General features: G+C 45.0%; 2 protein-coding genes across 2 annotated transcripts in view; one reads left to right on the top strand and one right to left on the bottom strand.

Moving 5' to 3' along the window:
* Positions 1-5,081: 5,081 nt before the first annotated feature.
* LOC115851268 (solute carrier family 22 member 1) overlaps positions 5,082-19,359 on the bottom strand; it is a 32,862-nt gene continuing 18,584 nt past the window's right edge. Inside the window, exons 7-11 of the mRNA XM_030853003.2 lie at positions 19,031-19,245; positions 15,585-15,693; positions 8,996-9,108; positions 7,712-7,811; positions 5,082-5,190 (exon numbers count right to left, since the gene is read on the bottom strand). Coding sequence (XP_030708863.1) covers positions 5,082-5,190; positions 7,712-7,811; positions 8,996-9,108; positions 15,585-15,693; positions 19,031-19,245 — 646 coding nt within the window. The remainder of the gene's footprint in view (positions 5,191-7,711; positions 7,812-8,995; positions 9,109-15,584; positions 15,694-19,030; positions 19,246-19,359) is intronic.
* On the top strand, positions 13,174-13,519 carry LOC115851270 (large ribosomal subunit protein eL42-like). Its single transcript, XM_030853007.2, has one exon. The coding sequence runs from the start codon at positions 13,199-13,201 to the stop codon at positions 13,517-13,519; it is 321 nt and encodes a 106-aa protein (XP_030708867.1). The 5' UTR covers positions 13,174-13,198.

Genomic DNA, 19,359 nt, shown 5'->3' with positions numbered 1-19,359 from the left:
ACATGTCACAGAGCAACCAAGCCCATGCACCACAACTACTGAGCCCCTGGGCCTAGAGCCCGTGCTCCGCAACAAGAGAAGCCGCCGCAATGAGAAGCCCGCGCCCCACAACAAAGAGCAGCCCCTGCTCGCCGCAACTGGAGAAAGCCTGTGCGCAGCAATGAAGACCCAACACCGCCAAAAATAAGTAAATAAATAAATTTATTTTTTTTAAAAGTCTGATGTTGGTTAAAGGGTTCCACCCACCCATTTTTTCTGATTAAGTGTGACACCTAAACAGTATCTCAATATTACTTGAGTTGCTTTCAGCCTTCTGCATGGGAATTGGAAAATTACAAGAGCAGATGGGAGGCCCTGCTCCCAAAATTACAGCAACAGTGGGAGCTGTTGTTCCCACTAGAAGCAGACAAATAAAATAGTGTGCCCGCTGCCTAGAGCTGAAACTTGGGAACTGGGGGGCCATCCCACTCCAGCAATTGAAAGTTAAGAAGGCAGAATTTGTAGCTTCATAAAGAAATTCACTCACAGCCTCCCAGAGTTTTAATGTCAACAAATCTTACTGGACAAGAACAGTAAACTAAGACACAATTCTCTGTCTAAATAGATTTAGGAAGGGGTGTTACAACCAGGGGGCAGAAAAGAACATCAAATAAAACGATTTACATGTATTTTTAATCCTTCCTCAGAAGAGAGAAGGGATATACACTTTTCAGGAACCAAGGTATAAATGTATACATATTCTCTATCTGAGAAAAGAGGAAAACATTTTTTACAGAATTACTTAAACTAAATTAGCTCGGGGGGTGGGGAGGTTACATTCAAGTCTTTCTGCATCCGGTTGTCCTGTGTGACTTCACTTCCTTTGAAAATTACTTAAATCATTTGTTTATTGGTTTAGTTTGTCTCCCCCAACTAGCACTTAAGTTCTATAAGAGCAAGAGATTTTGTTTCTTCTTCTCTAACTGGATTCCCAGTACCTAAACTGTCTGGCACATAATAGATGGTTTGTTAACGACTGCTAAGTGAATTAATGGTTGGATTGATGGATTGATGAATTGATGGAAGCAGTTAAGACACTTCTTGAGGCATAGCATGCCTTGATCTTGGCCTTTATTTATCCAAGACAAAATAAAAGTCTGGGGATATGGGTGAGAGAAGCCCATTTGTGCAGCCTGACAATAATGATTATCGGATAATGACCCAATTCCTAGGTAAGAGCATTTTTACCTAGGGTCATTAATTCATTCACTGTATTTCTTTGGTGTTGATTTTTTTTGTCTTTACCAAGTATGTCATTTTTCTTTAACTTACAATTAATTAGCATCTCTGCATCCTTCTGTGCAGTGGCTCTCACACATGCATTGCCAGAAACTATGCTACTTTGACTGAATTAACCAGGATTCCTGCACCAAATGTTAGAATTACCCAGCCTTTTCCCACAGATAGTGGTGGTCCAACATCGTACAACTGTCCTTTAGAGCAAAGCCAGCACAGAACAAGATTTCAAGGGCCACTTGTATGTCTTCCATGAGCCTTTGGGATGAGATGGAAATCCATCTTTCTTGTTAGAGGACAGCCTTTGGTTTAGGACCTGGAACTCCAGTGGTCAGATGCAGTGGGTTGTGTCTCCAGCTTTTAACAATCACAACCATGTCAGGAGCAGCTGGTCCACAGGGACCGTACTGGAAAAAGAAAAATCTTCAAGAGTCTCCCAATTTCAAATGACAGTGGGTCATCAGTTTTATTTCCCAAATCCCTGGACAATATTTTTCCATGCCCTTGAATTGGGTCATAGGTTTTTCTTTTTTTCTGTGTTTAATTTTTATTGGAGTAGAGTTGATTTACAATGTTGTATTAGTTTCAGGTGTACAGCAAAGTGAATCAGTTATACATGTACATATATCCACTCTTTTTTAGATTCTTTTCCCGTATAGGTCATTACAGAGTATTGAGTAGAGTTCCCTGTGCTCTACAGCAGGTCCTTATTAGTCATCTATTTTAGTCTTGGGTTTTTCACCTTATTCTGCCCCTCCCCTATTAGCCTTCTGGCTAATTGTTAGTGGATTATCATCAAGTGAGTCCCTCATATTTTCTGGAAAAAAGGAGAAGAATACATATTGTTTTAAGTGCACATGTCTGATTGTTCTCTTCCAATTCAATCATCAAGGCAACAGTTTGGACTTGCTCCTCCATGGGGTGCGACACAATCCCGTGAAGGTGGGCTTCACCAGGTCTCGCTGGGCCATGGCCCCTTCACTGTCTTCACCCTCCCTGATCATGTCCACAAGAGCAGGAGGAAGTGGGGAGAGCCCATGTCTGCAAAAATTTCAGAATTTTTCAGGGTGCTGGCCTGGGATTTATAGTGCCACTTGAAGGTTTGACTCTAATTACTATTAGAGTGTGATAGATAAGGTAGGAAGGAACAGTCTCGTAATTTCCATCTTTTCAGGATGAATTAAGAAATTGTATCACTTTGAAATATTATTATTTTTTTAATCTTTGAAGGTGATAATTCCATGACTGTTTCTGCCCAACACACAACTGGCTTGTTGGGCAGCCAGGCCCACATCAGCAGCTACCTGTTGGCATCGTGAGTCATGGTTGGGGCAATGCCCATGGACCTCTGTAGCCCCTCTCCATCTGCCAGCCCTCCATCCTGCTCGGGTCATCTTTTCCCATGTGGACCAAGCAAGTCTACATGCTCTATTCCTAACCTATCGTTCTCAACTTGGAATGAGTCCCTGAAAGACTTGACCTTGGTTTCCAGGTCAGTTTAATTCTGGATGGCCCACATATTTTAATTTAAAATGATAAAACCATAGATGTTATATATTTTTAGCATGTTTTCTTTCCTTCTACATCTGTTTCTGATTTATGATTGTTAACCTTGGCATTAATCTAACCGTGAGTAGCAAATTCATATTAGTTGTGTTGAACAATTAATACAATGCCTTATAAACTTTATTGGAAACTCATGTGTGCTTTTTCCTTGGCTCAATTCCTATTATTTGCTCCTTTTAAGTATTATCATGGATTGTGACTCTTTTTATAGTCTCAGCTTGTTCCAATAGACTCTAATTACTGTTTTCATGATGTTGAAATTGTCCCTGCTTGGCCATTACGAGCCCTCCATATGTAGGCATCTTTGTCTTTTTAGCGTGACCTTAGTCATCCCTGACAGTCTTTGCTCTTTGGCAAAAACGTTCCCCCCACTTTTGAATTTTGAATTTTTCTTGTCCCTATAGGCCTAGCCACAGCAACTCTTTCTGTTTGTTTGTTTTTTTCCGGTACTTTTTTTTTTTTTTTCGGTACGTGGGCCTCTCACTCACAGCAACTCCTTCTGGATCTTAATTTCTTTCAAGCAAGTGTGAACGGGAGACTAAAATATGGGCGCCTGGAGTGCATATGAGATGGTCCCACTGACTCTGTCAGCAGGCAGGGCAGAGGCAGCCTCAACCACGAGCAAAGTTACAAGTATTTCCAAGACACTTGGCCACAAGTTCAAATTTGGACTGAGACTAAGATTAGGCCACAAAAGCTGGCCGTACGCAGGTCAACGACCAAATGTTTAAAGGGTACTTCTTTTAATGAAGAGCTATTCTAGATTTTATTGCTAATATTAATGTCTGGGGTTACGATAGCAGAGCAGATTAAAAACCAAACATTCTTTGGACAGTTAGAGACGTATGGACCTTTGGACTGGACGGCAAACTGTAGAGGGTAGATTATGAGCGCCAGTGTTTGGAGTCAGAGAGGATGTCAGCACATGGAGAAGAAGTCAGAGAGCTGGAGGATGAAGGGCCTGAAATCTAGGCCTGGAAAGAGGAGGAACTTTTTTTTTTTTTTTTTTGGGCGGTACGCGGTCCTCTCACTGTTGTGGCCTCTCCCGTTGCGGAGCACAGGCTCCGGACGCGCAGGCCCAGCGGCCATGGCTCATGGGTCCAGCCGCTCCGCGGCACGTGGGATCCTCCCGGACTGGGGCACGTACGCGCGTCCCCTGCATCGGCAGGCGGACTCTCAACCACTGTGCCACCAGGGAAGCCCGACCACAGGTCTTTGATCATGCCACCAATTCACATTAGAATCTCTTTTCCCCCAATGTACTCCGAAGGGTGCCCAGTATGTTGCCTTTGTGGTTTGTCTCACGCTTAAAGAAATTTAAGTAAAGTTTTTGTGTACTCCAGGAATGCAATCACTTCTTGAACCAGATCTTGAACCAGTTACTACTAACTCACAGTAAACTGAACTCCTCTCTTTGCTATATTTACTGTGATATTCCATAGTTGGCATGAGTTCACCTTCTAGTATCTCCAACAAGAACTAAAAGCAAGAGTGAAATAGAATAAAGTATTCTTAGAATGTAAGTGGCAGAAACGTCTTCCCTAAAATAAAGCACACAGTACCTCTGGTCTCTGGATGAGGAGCATGTTTTATGCGTAAGCGGGACTCGGGGAGAGTTTGCTGGAGGAACCACCGTGTTTAAAAACCAAGTGCTGGGCTTCCCTGGTGGCGCAGTGGTTGAGAGTCCGCCTGCCGATGCAGGGGACACGGGTTCGTGCCCCAGTCCGGGAAGATCGCACATGCCGCGGAGTGGCTGGGCCCGTGGGCCATGGCCGCTGAGCCTGCGCGTCCGGAGCCTGTGCTCCGCAACGGGAGGGGCCACAACAGTAAGAGGCCCGCGTACCTCAAAAAAAAAAAAAAAGTGCCCTCCAAGAAATCTACATGTTGAAATACTTTTGCCAACACAGGCACCTACAAATACAAAGACATTTTCTTTCAGAGAGTGAATAAAACAATACTTATTCTAGGAAACCAGTTACGGAGGTCTCTTTTATAACAGTATTTAAATTCTATTGGACCTTCCAAATAATTTAGATAATTAAGTACCTGGTAACCACCAACAGCTTTCACTGGAAAGGATAAGTAGATAAAAGACAGCCAGGGCTTTGAGAGACTTAAAACAAAGAAAATAAAACAAAACAAAGCACAGTGTTCTTTAGAACTGATATTGACTTAGGGGCAGGCAAGTAGGAGGAAAAGCTTAGGGCTTCTGAGCAATTCTTCAGATGATAACTCTGTCCTCATCTCTGCCACCCGGTCCCCAGCGGAGCATCTCTCTCGGGTGCCTGCGAGTTGAATTCTGATGTTTGGACCTGAAGGTAAATCTTGTTTTCTTTGGGCTTTGCTTTCCTGTAGCAATCAAAAATTTAAAATCTAAGTTAAAACACATAATGGGGGACTTTCTTGGTAGCGCAGTGGTTAAGAACTCGCCTGCCAGTGCAGGGGACACGGGTTTGAGCCCTGGTCTGGGAAGATTCCACATGCCGCGGAGCAACAAAGCCCGTGCGCCGCAGCTACTGAGCCCACGTACCACAACTACTGAGCCCACGTGCCACAACTACTGAAGCCCATGCGCCTAGAGCCCGTGCTCCACAGCAAGAGAAGCCACCGCAATGAGAAGCCAACGCACCACAACGAAGAGTAGCCCCCGCTCACCGCAACTAGAGAAAGCCTGCGCCCAGCAACAAAGACCTAGTGCAGCCAAAAATAAATAAATTAATTAATTAATCAATCAAAATTAATTAATTCAATAAAATACATAATGGCTTGATTAAGAAACTGTTGCAAAGTTGTACCCAGGAATAAGTCTCAAAAGAAGAGGTGAGAAAAAGAACAGCAGGTGACAAAGAAGACAAGGGTCAGCAGAGACCACCAGTGACCTGTTCTGGTTCTCTGCCTGTTTTGCTATGGCCTGTGTGCTAAGAACAGTTTCTTACATTTTTAAATAGTTTTTGAAAATCAAAAATAAAATATTATTTCTTGACACTTGGAAATTAGATGAAATCTAAATTTCAACATCCATAGATAAAGTTGTGCTGGAACTCACAAACCCATTCGTTTGTGTCCTGTCTGTGGCTGCTTCCCTGCTGAAAGGGCAGAACTCAGCAACAGAGACAATGTCCCTGAAGCCAGAAATATTTACTCCCTGGCCCTTTAACAGGAAGAGTTTGCCAACCCTTCACACAGAGCACCTGTTGTGTTGCTGCCTCACTCCATCACCTGACAGTCAACATTCCATTTTGAAGCTGGGGACTTTGAGGGTATCTGTCATTATTGCTTTCATCTGTAGAATGGGTATGCTAATGACAGGAGCTGCCTTGCCATGTTTTGGGAGGATGGAGTGAGAAGGCACCTGAAACTCAGTGAAGCTGACGCACCATGAGCCCTCTGTTAGCTAGAGCTACCACTACTCCCATTCCCTGGCCTTGTTTCCTGGAAAGTAGGGAAGAAGGTGTCATTGAAATGATCTCTCCGGCAATAGACTGTGGCCACTATTTATGGAATTAGGATAGCGGAGAAAGCAGATAATGAAATAAGTGATGATTATACTTTGTGCAGGGCATTATCAAGAACACAGGGTGAACAGGGAGGTATTGGGCTCAGAGCAGAAGCCCCTGGCCTCACCTGGCAGGCCAGGAATGGCTATGAAGATGGAGTGAAGGGATAAACACAACATCTTAAAAGATGAGAAAGTGCCTATTAACAAATTATAATGAAACATTTTAAAATCAGAGAGTCAACCTTAGCTATATATGTCTACGACTTGGGACCAACAAGAAGCTTATTTCCAGCAATTACAAGATGTGTTTGCAGTTAAAATAGAGTGTCTGTCCCTTATCAGCACTGAGAAATGCAGATTTCCTCAAAGCGAGGAGCACAGAGGGCCTGAACAGGTATCGACTGTCATTAAAAGTTCAGGTTTCCGGGTTCCCTCATTCATTTACCAAGTCAGAAACCTAGAAGGCCCAGGAGTCTGCATTCTTCTGCATACTAAGTTTGAGAGTCACTGAGGAAATCACACCATATGCAAGAAGAATGGAGAGAATCTAAGATTTATTGAATACCTACTATGTGCCAGGCAATGGATTAGTCGCTATCACCTACTTTATCTCATTGAACTTTCACAGCAACCCTCTCAAGTATTATCATGGCTATTCTTCAGGTGAGGAAATGAAGGTTATAGGGTTCCATGACATTCCCAAAGTCACTTGGCCAAGTAGGCGACCACCCCTGGACTGAACCCAGGCCCTAATGAGTCCACGGAGTCTATTCTCTACTTCCCAGGGACACGTGCGTCCTTACTGTGGGATCCAGAGAACCGAGCCTGTAACGACCACATCATCAAATGCTTTGTCTTTCTTCCTTTCCTTTTTTTTTTTTTGTGGTACGCGGGCCTCTCATCGCTGTGGCCTCTCCCGTTGTGGAGCACAGGCTCCGGACGCGCAGGCTCAGCGGCCATGGCTCACGGGCCCAGCCGCTCCGCGGCATGTGGGATCTTCCCGGACCGGGGCACGAACCCGTGTCCCCTGCATCGGCAGGCAGACTCTCAACCACTGCACCACCAGGGAAGCCCCTTCCTTCCTTTTTTATGGCTTTAAGGGTAGGACCTGGGACTCCATTGAGCACTTGTCCCCATCATAGGAATGAAAGTTTTAAGTCATTCTTCTTTGTGAAGAAAGTCACTAAGGAATCTGAACCAACAATCGCTAAAAAGACAAAAGATTGATTTAAAAATAACTTCCAACTCAGAGCTGTTAACTCGGGGGGTGACCTAGGGACCTTGGTGCTCCATGTGCCCAGTATCACAGACAAATCATTCTATCTCACAGTTTAGACCAGATGACTGTCTGCCCCAGCGCCCAGAGCTCACCTCCGCAGGTTCTCCGCGTCCTTGATGGTCTCTGGCAAAGCGACCCCCTTGGTCTCCGGAAGAAGCAGCGTCATTCCCCCGGCAACTAGCCCCAAAGCCGCTTCAGATGAGACAAATTTCACATGGAGCCATTAGAGCATGGTCAATACCATTTACATACGATGACAGCTAACTAAAGAGATGCCTAGGTAACACGCGTGTGAGGGTCACTTTTAAAAAGTTGGGAACATCTAGAAAATTAAAGCAATAGAATAACTGGGGAAATGGCAGAGTAAGAAAAGGGCATATTGTCTTTGTTTTACTTCCACATAAGTATCTAGTTCCACAGTAACTGATGTTTAAGTATTAAGGGGATTTATTGATTCAGGTACTTCAAAAACAATGTGGGACTCAATTTTGACTAGTTACTATATATACAAAATACTACATTAATTTAACATAATACAATATAGTGTTTGTATATACTAACTATAATTTATATATTATCATTTATATTCAGTAACTATAATATATGTTATATACAATAATTTGTTGTCATATATAATAATATATAATTATATAATACTTTATAACATACATTATATATAAACTATAACATTATATTACAGTTACTATATATAAATATTATGTTACCATATATACATTTGATATGGAGCCTAGGTGATATGTATGTGGGCAGTGTGGGCCTCTCTTGTTACTCATCACTCCCCATCGCCCCTCGTGGGTTCGCCTGGGCCCAGGCCTGGAAACTCTCTACATGGGCAGCCGTTTTGCCCTCCACCGAGTGGTAGGTTTGGGAAGAGGTGGGAGAGTCCCCTCCTCCTTCTCTAACCCAATATAATCAGTAACAAAGCTGATACTAAACTTTGATTCCCATTTGTCCCCCTGTGTCTGCTGTCAATTGTTAAGATCTGGAAGCAGAACAGGGATGATAATCTAGCATCTTCAAACCTCTAGCAATTACATGTTAAATACACAAAAATTGGGAGTCAAATTCGTAAGAAACCAGGAGGCTATGTCAAATGTTCTCTCCGATTCTATTCCATAGAATGAATTATTGGACTCCAGAGCCGTAGGACATAAACCTCTGGCCCCCACCTTCTAGGAACAGCATCTTATCTTCCCTGTGAGGCAAGACAGAGTGATCCAGGAGCCAATGAAAGAGCAGGGGCCATCCTTCCCTTCTGTACACTCGCTGAGGGGTACCATTTGCTCATCAAATAGTTCTCGAGTATTCACACTGAGCTGGAAACAAGGAATGATAAATGTTCCACGAAGTCTTACCAAACAAAATGAGTGGTAAGCCTTGCCAAACCTCCATCAGCCTGAAGACCAGGAAGGGGGTGATGACCCCACCCAAGTCACACAGGGAGGAACACACCATCACTCCAAGGTTCCTGATAAAATACAGAGAACAAAAAAGATGACATCTCTGTGAATCAATTTTCCAAATGATAAACTTGTTTTAAAGCAAACACACCATTCCTGAACCTCCAGGGAGGGGAGAGGGGCTGGAGATGGAGTTAATCACTGATGATTTAATCAATCACACCTACATAATGTGCCGAGAGGGTGGCACACCCCAACTCCACAGGGATAGAAGCACCTGTGCTCAGGACCCTTCCAGACCTTGCCCTGTGTACCTTTTCATCTGGCTGTTTCTATCCTTTATAATAAACCAGTAAATGTAAGTGCTTCCCTGAGTTCTGTGAGCCATTACAGTAAGTTACTGAACTCAAGGAGGGGGTCACGGGAATCTGATTTATAGCCAGTGGTCAGAAGTGTAGGTGTACAATGCGGGGCTTGCAACTAGCATCTAAAGTAAGGGCAGTCATGTGGGACGAAGCCTTAACCTGTGAAGTCTGCACTAATTCCAGGTAGTTAATGTCAGAATTGGATTGTAAGAATTGTTTGGAGATTGGAGAATTGGTTGGTGTCATTAGAGTTCTTTCTTTCACATAGAGGGACAGGGAAGGATAAAGAGAGGATATTAAGAAATGGAGGATAAAGAAAGCCAGAGGGGAAATGTAAGGAAACTGTCTACTTGAAATGACCTCCCTCTTCATCCCTGACAATAGTCTTTGCTCTGAAGTCTACTCTGTCTTATAGGAATATAGCCACTCTGGCTTTCTTTTTATGAGTGTTCACATGGAATATCTTTTCCATACTTCTACTTTTAAACTATCTCTGCCCTTAAATTTAAAGTTAGTTTCTTGTAGACGGCATAGAGTTGGGTCTTTTTTTTGCCAACCTGATATCATTTTCCTTATTTCTGAAAGACTTTTACATTTCTTGTAGTACAGGTCTGCTTGCGACGAACTTGTTCAGCTTTTATATATCTGAAAAAGGTTTTATTTTCCATCCATTTTTTGAAAGTTTATTTTTTGATGAGTCAAGAATTCTAGGTTGACAGTTTTTCTTTCAGTACATCAAAGATGTTGTTCTACCACCTTCTTGTTTGCATTGTTTCCAATGAGAAATCTACTGGCCTTATTATCTTTGTTCCTTTTTCTGATGTCTTTTTTCTCTGACTGCTTTTTAAGGTTTCTGTGATGTGCCTTTCTTGATGTTGTGTGTGTGTGTTCTGGGTCAGTTTGTTCTGTTACACGGCATATGCCACTCCAAATTATAAATCCAAGCATTCTTTTATTTTCAGACATTTTCTTCAAGTTTTTTTTTTTCTTGACGTTCTTTTGTTTCATTATTTCAATTATCTTCTGGGGAACATATGTTTAAACGTGATCTCTAAGCCTTTTAAATTCTGTTTATTTCAATCTTACTTTGCAATTCTTAGGCCTGTCTTGCCTTTACTATATCAGTTCTCCTTTGTAATGCTTTCAAAGTAGTTTTCATTTGTCAAATATTTTAATCTTTCTTTTTGTTTTTTTTAGCCTGAGCTGACTTCATCTATTGTCTTATCACATAGTCTCCCAAGAACTTGCATCTCTGCTTTACACTCTTTTTTTTTTTTTTTTTTTTTTTTGCGGTACGCGGGCCTCTCACTGTTGCGGCCTCTCCCGTTGTGGAGCACAGGCTCCGGACGTGCCGGCTCAGCGGCCATGGCTCACGGGCTCAGCCGCTCCGCGGCATGTGGAATCTTCCTGGACCGGGGCACGAACCCGTGTCCCCTGCATCGGCAGGCGGACTCTCAACCACTGCGCCACCAGGGAAGCCCTACACTCTTATTTTATAGAGATGATTGATTCATTAATATTTTGCATTTAGCTGTAGTATATTTGGCCACACTTTTTATTTGCTTTCTGACAATATTTATCCCTGTGCATTTTCTTCATTTGCCATTTGCTTTTCCTCTTCCTTTCCCCCTTTCATCTCATGATATATTTGTATAGCTCCTGGGCAAGTTACTTTTTAAGTTATTCTTCTTCTTTTAGTACTATGATTTCTTTCTGTATCAGCTATTTTAGAAGGATTTGTGGGGAGGGGCACGTTCTAGGCTACTAGACGTTTTCTTTCTGACCAGGGTTGTCTGTGTTTAGATGCATTGGCCTCTCTTATCCCTAGTCTACAGGGGCTGACAGTACAGGACTTCTCACCCTGCAGGGTCTCTCTCTTCCACCCCACCTCACAGCACACTGCTCCCTCAAAGGTTCCTGAATGTTCTCCCACAGCCTTGCCCTCCCTGGCTCATCTCCAGCCACACAACACCCAGGGGAGGAAGCACACGCCCCCAGCCCTGCATCCTCCCTGTTATTGCAGCAAGGGCTTGTGGGTTAGACCCTTCAATGTACACTTCCTGCTTTGGAAAACCACTGGCCTTGTCTCAAATTTGCCGCCACAGGGAGCTTCCCTGGAGTCTTCCAGACCCTCTTAGACTCACTGCATTAGGCAGCCCTTCTTGTTCACTATTGTCTTTCAGGGTCATCCTAGTTTCAAAAATGGCATTTGCATTTTTTTTTCTTCTGTTTCTCATTCTTCTAATAGCATTAGTGTGATTTCCAAGAGGAGGAAAAAAAGACACCCTTATTTTTTTTTACAATTTTAAGAAAATAAGTCTTAAAAAGAGAGAAAAATTTGATAAGCACACAGACGCTAGACAAAGTGAAGAACTAGGCCCCTTCTTTAAAGTTCATACATCTGTGATACTTCATTCGTTCATTCTACAAGCACCAGGTGACTGGTTAGTATAGCTATAGAACAGTGTCAGGAGGTACAGAGAGGTATGACATGTAGTTCCTGCTTTCAAGGAGCTCATAATATAGTGATGAGGTAAAAGCAGGAGGATGATTTTCAACACAAGGCAGAGCAAACTGAAGCCAAAAGAACGTTCTTGACAATATATGTTGCAGACAGTTAGAAGGAGGACGCCGTTCAACTCTAAAACCTCCTATGAATAAGAAGCAGGGTCAAAATGGTTTAACTAGAAACTGTTTGCACTTGAAGTGTTTGTAAAGTAATAATCCCTTTTTTCCAATTTCAATTTGATTCAATTGATTGAAAATATTGAAACTTTCATGACTGCCTTACTTTTGTGTGTGGTGTGTGTGGATCAAGTTTAAGTTATTTCTGAACACCTGGCCTCCCTTCCTAATTACTGAGAATCCTCATCAGACTGACTCTCTGCACAAACAGTCAAGGGCTCCTTGAGGACATGTCACTTGGCCTTCTTCCACCCAGCGCCAGGCACTCAGTACCTTAGGCAGTTTACATTCTGAGTCAGTCCCCTGGGTCCAGTGGCCATGACAATGGAATTGTTTGGCCCGGCTATTTTAGACTCGGCTCAGAACTGCCAGATGTAGGTGTTTCTCCTTCATTTGTCTTCGTCTGTTTGTACTCATTCCAAGCAACCTTTTCCAGATGAGGATATGAGAGAGGGCCTTTTAACGAAGGGATGGGCAGGAGAGAGGAAAGAGTGAATCAGAGTCACCCTTGTGTCTTCTGGCATAGGGAGGGGTTCTGAGAGCTGTCCCGCTGTAAGAGGGGGATATGGGGAGCTGGAATATTTCTTAGGCTTCACTGGTCTGATGACATGGGGAGAAGAAACAATTTATACAGAGGAAAAACGAGTTTGAGGAAAAACGAGTTTAAGGAAATCTGCCAAATTCTAACAAAGATCAGAATTAAAGCTTTAAATAAAGTGGTTAATTACTTTTACAATAAAAATGCTCTTCATCTGGGGCTTCCCTGGTGGCGCAGTGGTTGAGAGTCCGCCTGCCATTGCAGGGGACACGGGTTCGTGCCCCGGTCCGGGAAGATCCCACATGCCGCGGAGCGGCTGGGCCCGTGAGCCATGGCCGCTGAGCCTGCGCGTCCGGAGCCTGTGCTCCGCAACGGGAGAGGCCACAGCAGTGAGAGGCCCGCGTACACCAAAAAAAAAAAAAAAAAAAATGCTCTTCATTTAAACGAAGTCTTCTAAGATACAGATGATAACAAGTCCATGCAAAGACGCTCAACATTATTAGTAATTAGGACAATGTAAATCAAACTCACAATAATAGCTCTTTCCGTGCCGATAGTGCCCTCGCAAACATGGTGGACGTTCCTAAAACCCGCCGGACTTTCTGTAAGAAGTGTGGCAAGCACCAACCCCACAAAGTGACACAGTACAAGAAGGGCAAGGATTCTCTCTGTGCCCAGGGAAAGCGGCGGTATGACCGGAAGCAGAGTGGCTATGGTGGGCCGACTAAGCCGATTTTCTGGAAAAAGGCTAAAACTACAAAGAACATTGTGCTGAGGCTTGAACGCGTTGAGCCGAACTGCAGATCTAAGAGGATGCTGGCTATTAAGAGATGCAGGCATTTTGAGCTGGGAGGAGATAAGAAGAGAAAGGGCCAAGTGATCCAGTTCTGAGCTTCATGTTTTGTTTTGTTATGAAGACAATAAAAATTTGAGATTGTTTACTTCGTTTAGTTTCAATTGTTTATTTATTTATTTATTTTGGAAGGGAAATAAACTAGTCCCATCAATAAAATTCTCCTTGGGGAAAAAAAAAAGTCACAGTAATACCACCATTTCCGAGAATTACTTATTTTTTCAAAAGCTGGCGACACCAAGGACTGATGAGGATGTAGAACGACCAGCTCTCTCACGTGCAGCTGGTGGAACAGAAAATGGTGCGGCCACTTTGAAAAACATTTGGACAGTTTCTCATGAATTTAAACTCACATCCACCACGTGACCCACAAAGCAACAATGACTGCAATTACCAAACACGAAACACACTCATACTATGTCTTAATATTGACATTCAGTCCAGGAATCCTCCACTGTAACCGCTCCTTTACTTTGCAGTGAAAATTGATTTGTATATTTTTTGCCTCTGAGTCCTTGTGGGATTTTTTTTTTTATTCAAACAGAAAGTCACAAAAATTATAATCACCCTCATCAGTTCACTCAGTCCCACGTAATTAATCACTCCTAAGTTTTTACCTAAGAGGAATGAAGACATATGTCCACTCAAAGACCTGCATGTGAATTCTTATGGGCAGGTGTATCGTAATTACCCCAATCTGGAAAGAGCCCAAACCTCCATGAGCTGGGAGATGGACAGACACATCCTGGCACATCTTCCACACACGGGACACTACTCAGCAATAAGAAGGAGCGAAGCACTGATACACGCCACAGCGTGGACGGGTCCCGTGATGCCAAGTGAAAGAAGCCAAACACAATAGGCTACACGCTATGTTATTTCATTTACGTAATATTCCAGAAAAGGCAAAACCACAGGGAGAGAAATCAGACCAGTGGTTGCCAGGTACTGGAGGTGGGAGGGGAGAAGATGGCCCACAAAGGGATATGAGGAAGCATTTGGAGGTGATGGAAATGTCTCTATATTACATCGACTGTGATGGTGGTGAAACGAGTATAATCAACACTAATCAAACTGTACCTTTTAGGGGGAATTTTGCTCTAAGAAAATTCTACTTCAACAAACCTGGCTTTAAGCAATGAGTCATCTAAGCCTGTTGCTATGTTTACAGAGTCATCATGGGAAAAGCATCAGCTTCAAGGTCAGAAAGAAGTGGGTTCTTGGTTGCCAAGAGGGTGAGGGGGTGGGGGAAGGATAGTCTGGGAGTTTGGGATTAGCAGATGCAAACTATTATATACAGAATGGATAAACAACAAGGTCCTACTGTAGAGCACAGGGAACTATATTCAATATCCTGTGATAAACCATAATGGGAAAGAATATGAAAAAGAATATATATACATATTATGCATAACTGAATCACTTTGTTGTACAGCAGAAATTAACACAACATTGTAAATCAACTATACTTCAATGAAAGAAAGAGAGAGAGAGAAAGGAAGGAAGAAAGGAGGGAAGGAAGGAAGGAAGGAAGGAAGGAAGGAAGGGGGAGGGAGAGAAAGAAAGAAAGAAAGTGGGTTCTTGTCTGGGCCCTGCCACTTTCTAGCTGTGTGACTCTTGGAAGGTCTCTTTCTCTTTGTAAACCTCAGTTTTCTCATATGTAAAATGGGGATCACAATGGTATTATAGGATGACCCGCAGCCCATGTCTGGCAATGCTCTGTCACTGTACAAATATGAACTGCTCTTAAGCAACTTATGTCCAGAGGTGTCCGTGGAGCTGCGGAAGTTTAGACAACTGGTCGGCGCTAAGGACAGGGCTGCACCTCAGCCTCCCACGCGCCGCGCAGGGCTCTCTCCTCTGTGCCAGGTGCCTTTCTCTTGCACTTGCCCTCCGTGCAGGGCACGATGCGACCCTTAGTCCACTGAACCTGTGCATTTCACCTTCTCTACCAGGTTAGGCGAGGCCCCGTCTTTGATGCCCAGCCCCCATCTCAGTATCAGACAATCCACCCTTGGGGCATCTTGGCGGATGGTACTCACCGAGCCTGGCTGGCCCACAGCTCTGCCAGCGGCCACCCAGCCCACACCACCGTGCACTCACCTGAGGAACGTAGGGTACAACTCAGCATTCACCAGGCACACCATCTGGAACGCGAGGGTGATTCCCATTCGGCCAACACAAGCTACCACGATATTCAACCAGTGCAGATCTGGAGAAGAAACACACAGAGGGCGTGGAGAGCAAGTGAGGACTGTGCCCGTGGAGTTGCCGGGAAAAGCCGTGATCGGAACCTTGGACTTCAGAGCTGGAAGGGCCGGAAAGATTGTCTTATCTGACCCCTCCATTGTGGATACGTAAACTGAGTCCTGAAAGGTTTCGGGACTTGATGATGACGCATGAGGGGAGGCCCCGCTGGGCAGAGGGACGAATGTGCTTTTCGAATCTCAGCTCGGCCTTCCGTCAGCGGTGGGACCTGGCAAATGCTTTACTTCTTCTTCTTTTTTTTTTTAATCAATTAATTTATTTATATTTTGGCTGTGTTGGGTAGTTGTAGCTGTGGCTCACGGGCTCTAGAGCGCAGGTTCAGCAGTTGTGGCTCACGGGCTTAGTTGCTCCGCGGCATGTGGGATCTTCCCGGACCAGGGATCGAACCCGTGTCCCCTGCATTGACAGGCGGATTCTTAACCACTGCACCACCAGGGAAGTCCACGATTTACTTCTTCGTGCTTCAGTCTTCTCAGTTGTGAAATGGGAATAATTTTACCCAGCTCATAGGTTGTTGTGAGATTTAGAGATAATACGTGTCAGATGTGCACCGTGACCACGCCATCAGTGTTGGCTTTTTAATTATCGTGGATACTGTGGTTGCTGGCATGGTGCCTGAAATATAATAGGTCCTCAACAGCATGGTTCTCTCGGGCAGAAGTCCTGGGGCTGGTAGACCAGATTTCTCATCCTCAGTCGAGTGTTCATTTCCCAACACATTTTTAACCCAAACACCTTTCAGAACAGTCTGAGAACATGAGGAAAGCGAACCCTCGTCTCCTCCCAGGAGACTGCTCTCGGTTCTTGATTAGCTGGAGGTACAGGAAGCCCTCTCCTTCCTGGGGCACCATCATCCACTTCACTTGGTTGGTAGGTGTTTACCCGAGCCCTAAACCACCAGTGGCTCCTGAGACAGGCCAGCTCACCAACAAAGCCTCTGGGGTCACAGACAGCGTGTCATCTTGGCCCTTGTCCCCACGAGCCGGCTACCCATGGAAGGTATGCTTCCTTCACTCCGCCAGCATGAGGCTCCCGGGAGAGCGGAGCCGGTGGCCCTAAGACCCAGACAGCCCAGGGCCATCATAGTCTCTCCAGGTCTCAGCTGCCCTCCGCCTGGTGGAGAACCCAAGTCAAGCCTTTAGTGAGGGACCACACCTCCCAGCTCCGAAAAGATAGAAGATAAAGGAATTCACTCAGATATCTAGAGGGGGGCCCTTGTCACAAATTCTGTGGCCTTTGATCGATTTGGCAAGATGCTCTACTGGACATGCACAGCATCCCTGCCCTCAGAGAACTGCCCTGCCTCTGTCAGGGCCCAGGCCGCCCTCCTCAGCAGCCAGAGGGCCCAGTTAGAGCCACAGTCCTGCCGCGTGGCCGCCCTGTGCAGAGCCAGGTGGTTTCCTTTCATGATCGGGATAAAATCCACGCTGGCATCTCCTGCTAGCCCCTGACCTCACTCTGGCTGTCCTCGCCCCCGCCTGCCCAGCCCCAGTCACAAGGGTCCCGCCGCTCCTCCTCCAGTGCCAGCTCTCCCCATCCACGGGGTCCTCGCTCTTGCTGCTCCCCTGCCTGCAAAGCTCCTTCCCCGGATGCTTACGTGGCTCGTCCCCACTTCATTCAGGTTTCCTAAGGCCACCTGTGACCACCAGACAAAGAATTATCGCCCTGTCCCTCTCCCTCCTTCTCTTTTTCATCTAGAACATAAGCTCCACAAAACAGAAACTTTCTCTGCTTTGCTCACATCTGAGATCCTAGGGCCGAGGTGCTGCTACATCGAGTGCATAGAAGTGACTGAAATATTTCCTTGCTGCGGGGGGGTGGGTGGCAGTGAAGGTTTATCATCTAATGTGATGGGGACTAAATGGGGGCAAGCGGAGAGGGCGGGCACTGGGAGGAGGGTCCTGCGGGGGGCGCAGGACAGAGGGGGTGATGCCTGAGTCACCTCTCAGCTTAGGAATCACCTAAGGTTTATCCCTGAGGTGATAAACAGTCTCGACCTCAGGCTCCCTCTCAGCACTCCATGCTGTGACTAAAAAATAAAAATAAAAAGCTGCCCATTCATTCCATTTTACCAGGATTCCAGAAAAAGGGAGATGGGGAGAGAATGGGTAAGATCGATTTCAGATGCACTCTGCCTCTTTTCCTGCCTTCTTTGTTCTCTCTCCACAAAAGGAGGGAGAAAAAAACTTGAGTTGCCTTTTCCCATCTCTTTAAATTTCCAGCCTGATCTATAGAACCTGGTTCTTGGGAATACAGATTTTACGGGACGTTTCCCGTAATATCCTATCCAAAAGCCTGCCCAAACGACTCAAACCAATGAGCTCAGAGCACAAGCAATAAAAACTGAGAAAATAGCAAATCTGCCTTCGTATTTTTTTAACATTTCCAAAAGTAACCGATGAGAAAGGCAATTTATGTACTTCAATTAAAACCACCCAAATGAATCTCCTTTGGCTTATCTTGGATTGCTAAGAATTATGGAGTAAAGCACACAGGCACCAAAATGGCTGGTGTTAGAAAGGCCAGCATACCAAGCATTGGTGAGGACGTGCAACCATGGGAATGCTCACGCATCGCGGTGGGAGCGTGAATTGGTCCAACCGCATGGAAAGCTGTCTGGCTATATCTGCTAAAACTAACATACATCCCCCTCGTAGCAAGGGAAATGACTGTCCACGAAAAGATGTGCCCGAATGTTCACTGCAGCCTTCATCCCAATAGGCAGACACTGGAGGCCACACAACTGTCAATCAACAGTGGCGTGGATATATAGTGGGGTATTCATACACTGGGATGCCTCACGATAAGGAAGAAGTTCAAACTTCACTCTCGTGACAACGTGGACGAACCTTGTGGACGTAAGGATGAGCAAATGAAGTGAGGCCACACAGAGCACGCGTGGTATGGTTCCGTTTGTATGAAGTTCAAGAACAGTCAACATTAATCTGCAGTGGCAGAGACCAGGGTAGTGGTGACCCACGCAGGGGTGGTGAATACTGACGGTCAAGGAGGGTGAGGAAACCTTCCGAGATGTTGGCAATGTTCTTTATCTTTTTGTAGGTCGTGGTGCCCAGACATACACTTATGTAAAAATTCACTGGCTTGAACACTTATAATGGGCTCATTGTACGTATGTTATACCTCAACGTAAATGTTTTAAAAAATGATTCTAGACTCGGGTAATGCCTTGTCTTTGTGTCTGTGCCAGAGGCTTATGAAAGAGTTAACACACCATTCCCACAATTCAATGACCCGGAAGATGATGAAAGTGGACCACTCACCGTGTGAGATAAAGATCATGAGGAAGCAGGCTGCCCCCACCACCAGATTGGACCCAGCCAGCGGGTAGAGGCAGCCGAAGCGCTCGATGGTGACGAGGATGATGAAGGCCGCCGGGAATTCGACCAGAGCAGAGTAGAAGAAATCCAGATAGAGGTTCCCGCCGGTGACGCCCATGTGCATGATGAGGCCCTGGTAGAGTACGGAGCTGGTGAGCCTGAGCAGGGAGGAGAGGCCGGGTCAAAGGCAAGCTCCTCGGAGGAGGGGAGATTTAGGATTCTGGCTGGGAGGATAAAGGACACCGCGAGCTGGGTGTAGAATGTTCTAGAGC

The sequence above is a fragment of the Globicephala melas genome, chromosome 14 (assembly GCF_963455315.2).
Source record: "Globicephala melas chromosome 14, mGloMel1.2, whole genome shotgun sequence".
In the NCBI taxonomy this organism is placed as follows: Eukaryota; Metazoa; Chordata; class Mammalia; order Artiodactyla; family Delphinidae; genus Globicephala; species Globicephala melas.
The sequence above is the reverse complement of the archived record's forward strand: the minus strand, read 5'-3'. Positions and strand labels throughout refer to the sequence as shown.

Bases quoted from the DNA above. Each gene is read 5' to 3' on its own strand.
- LOC115851270 (XM_030853007.2), top strand. From the start codon at position 13,199: ATGGTGGACGTTCCTAAAACCCGCCGGACTTTCTGTAAGAAGTGTGGC.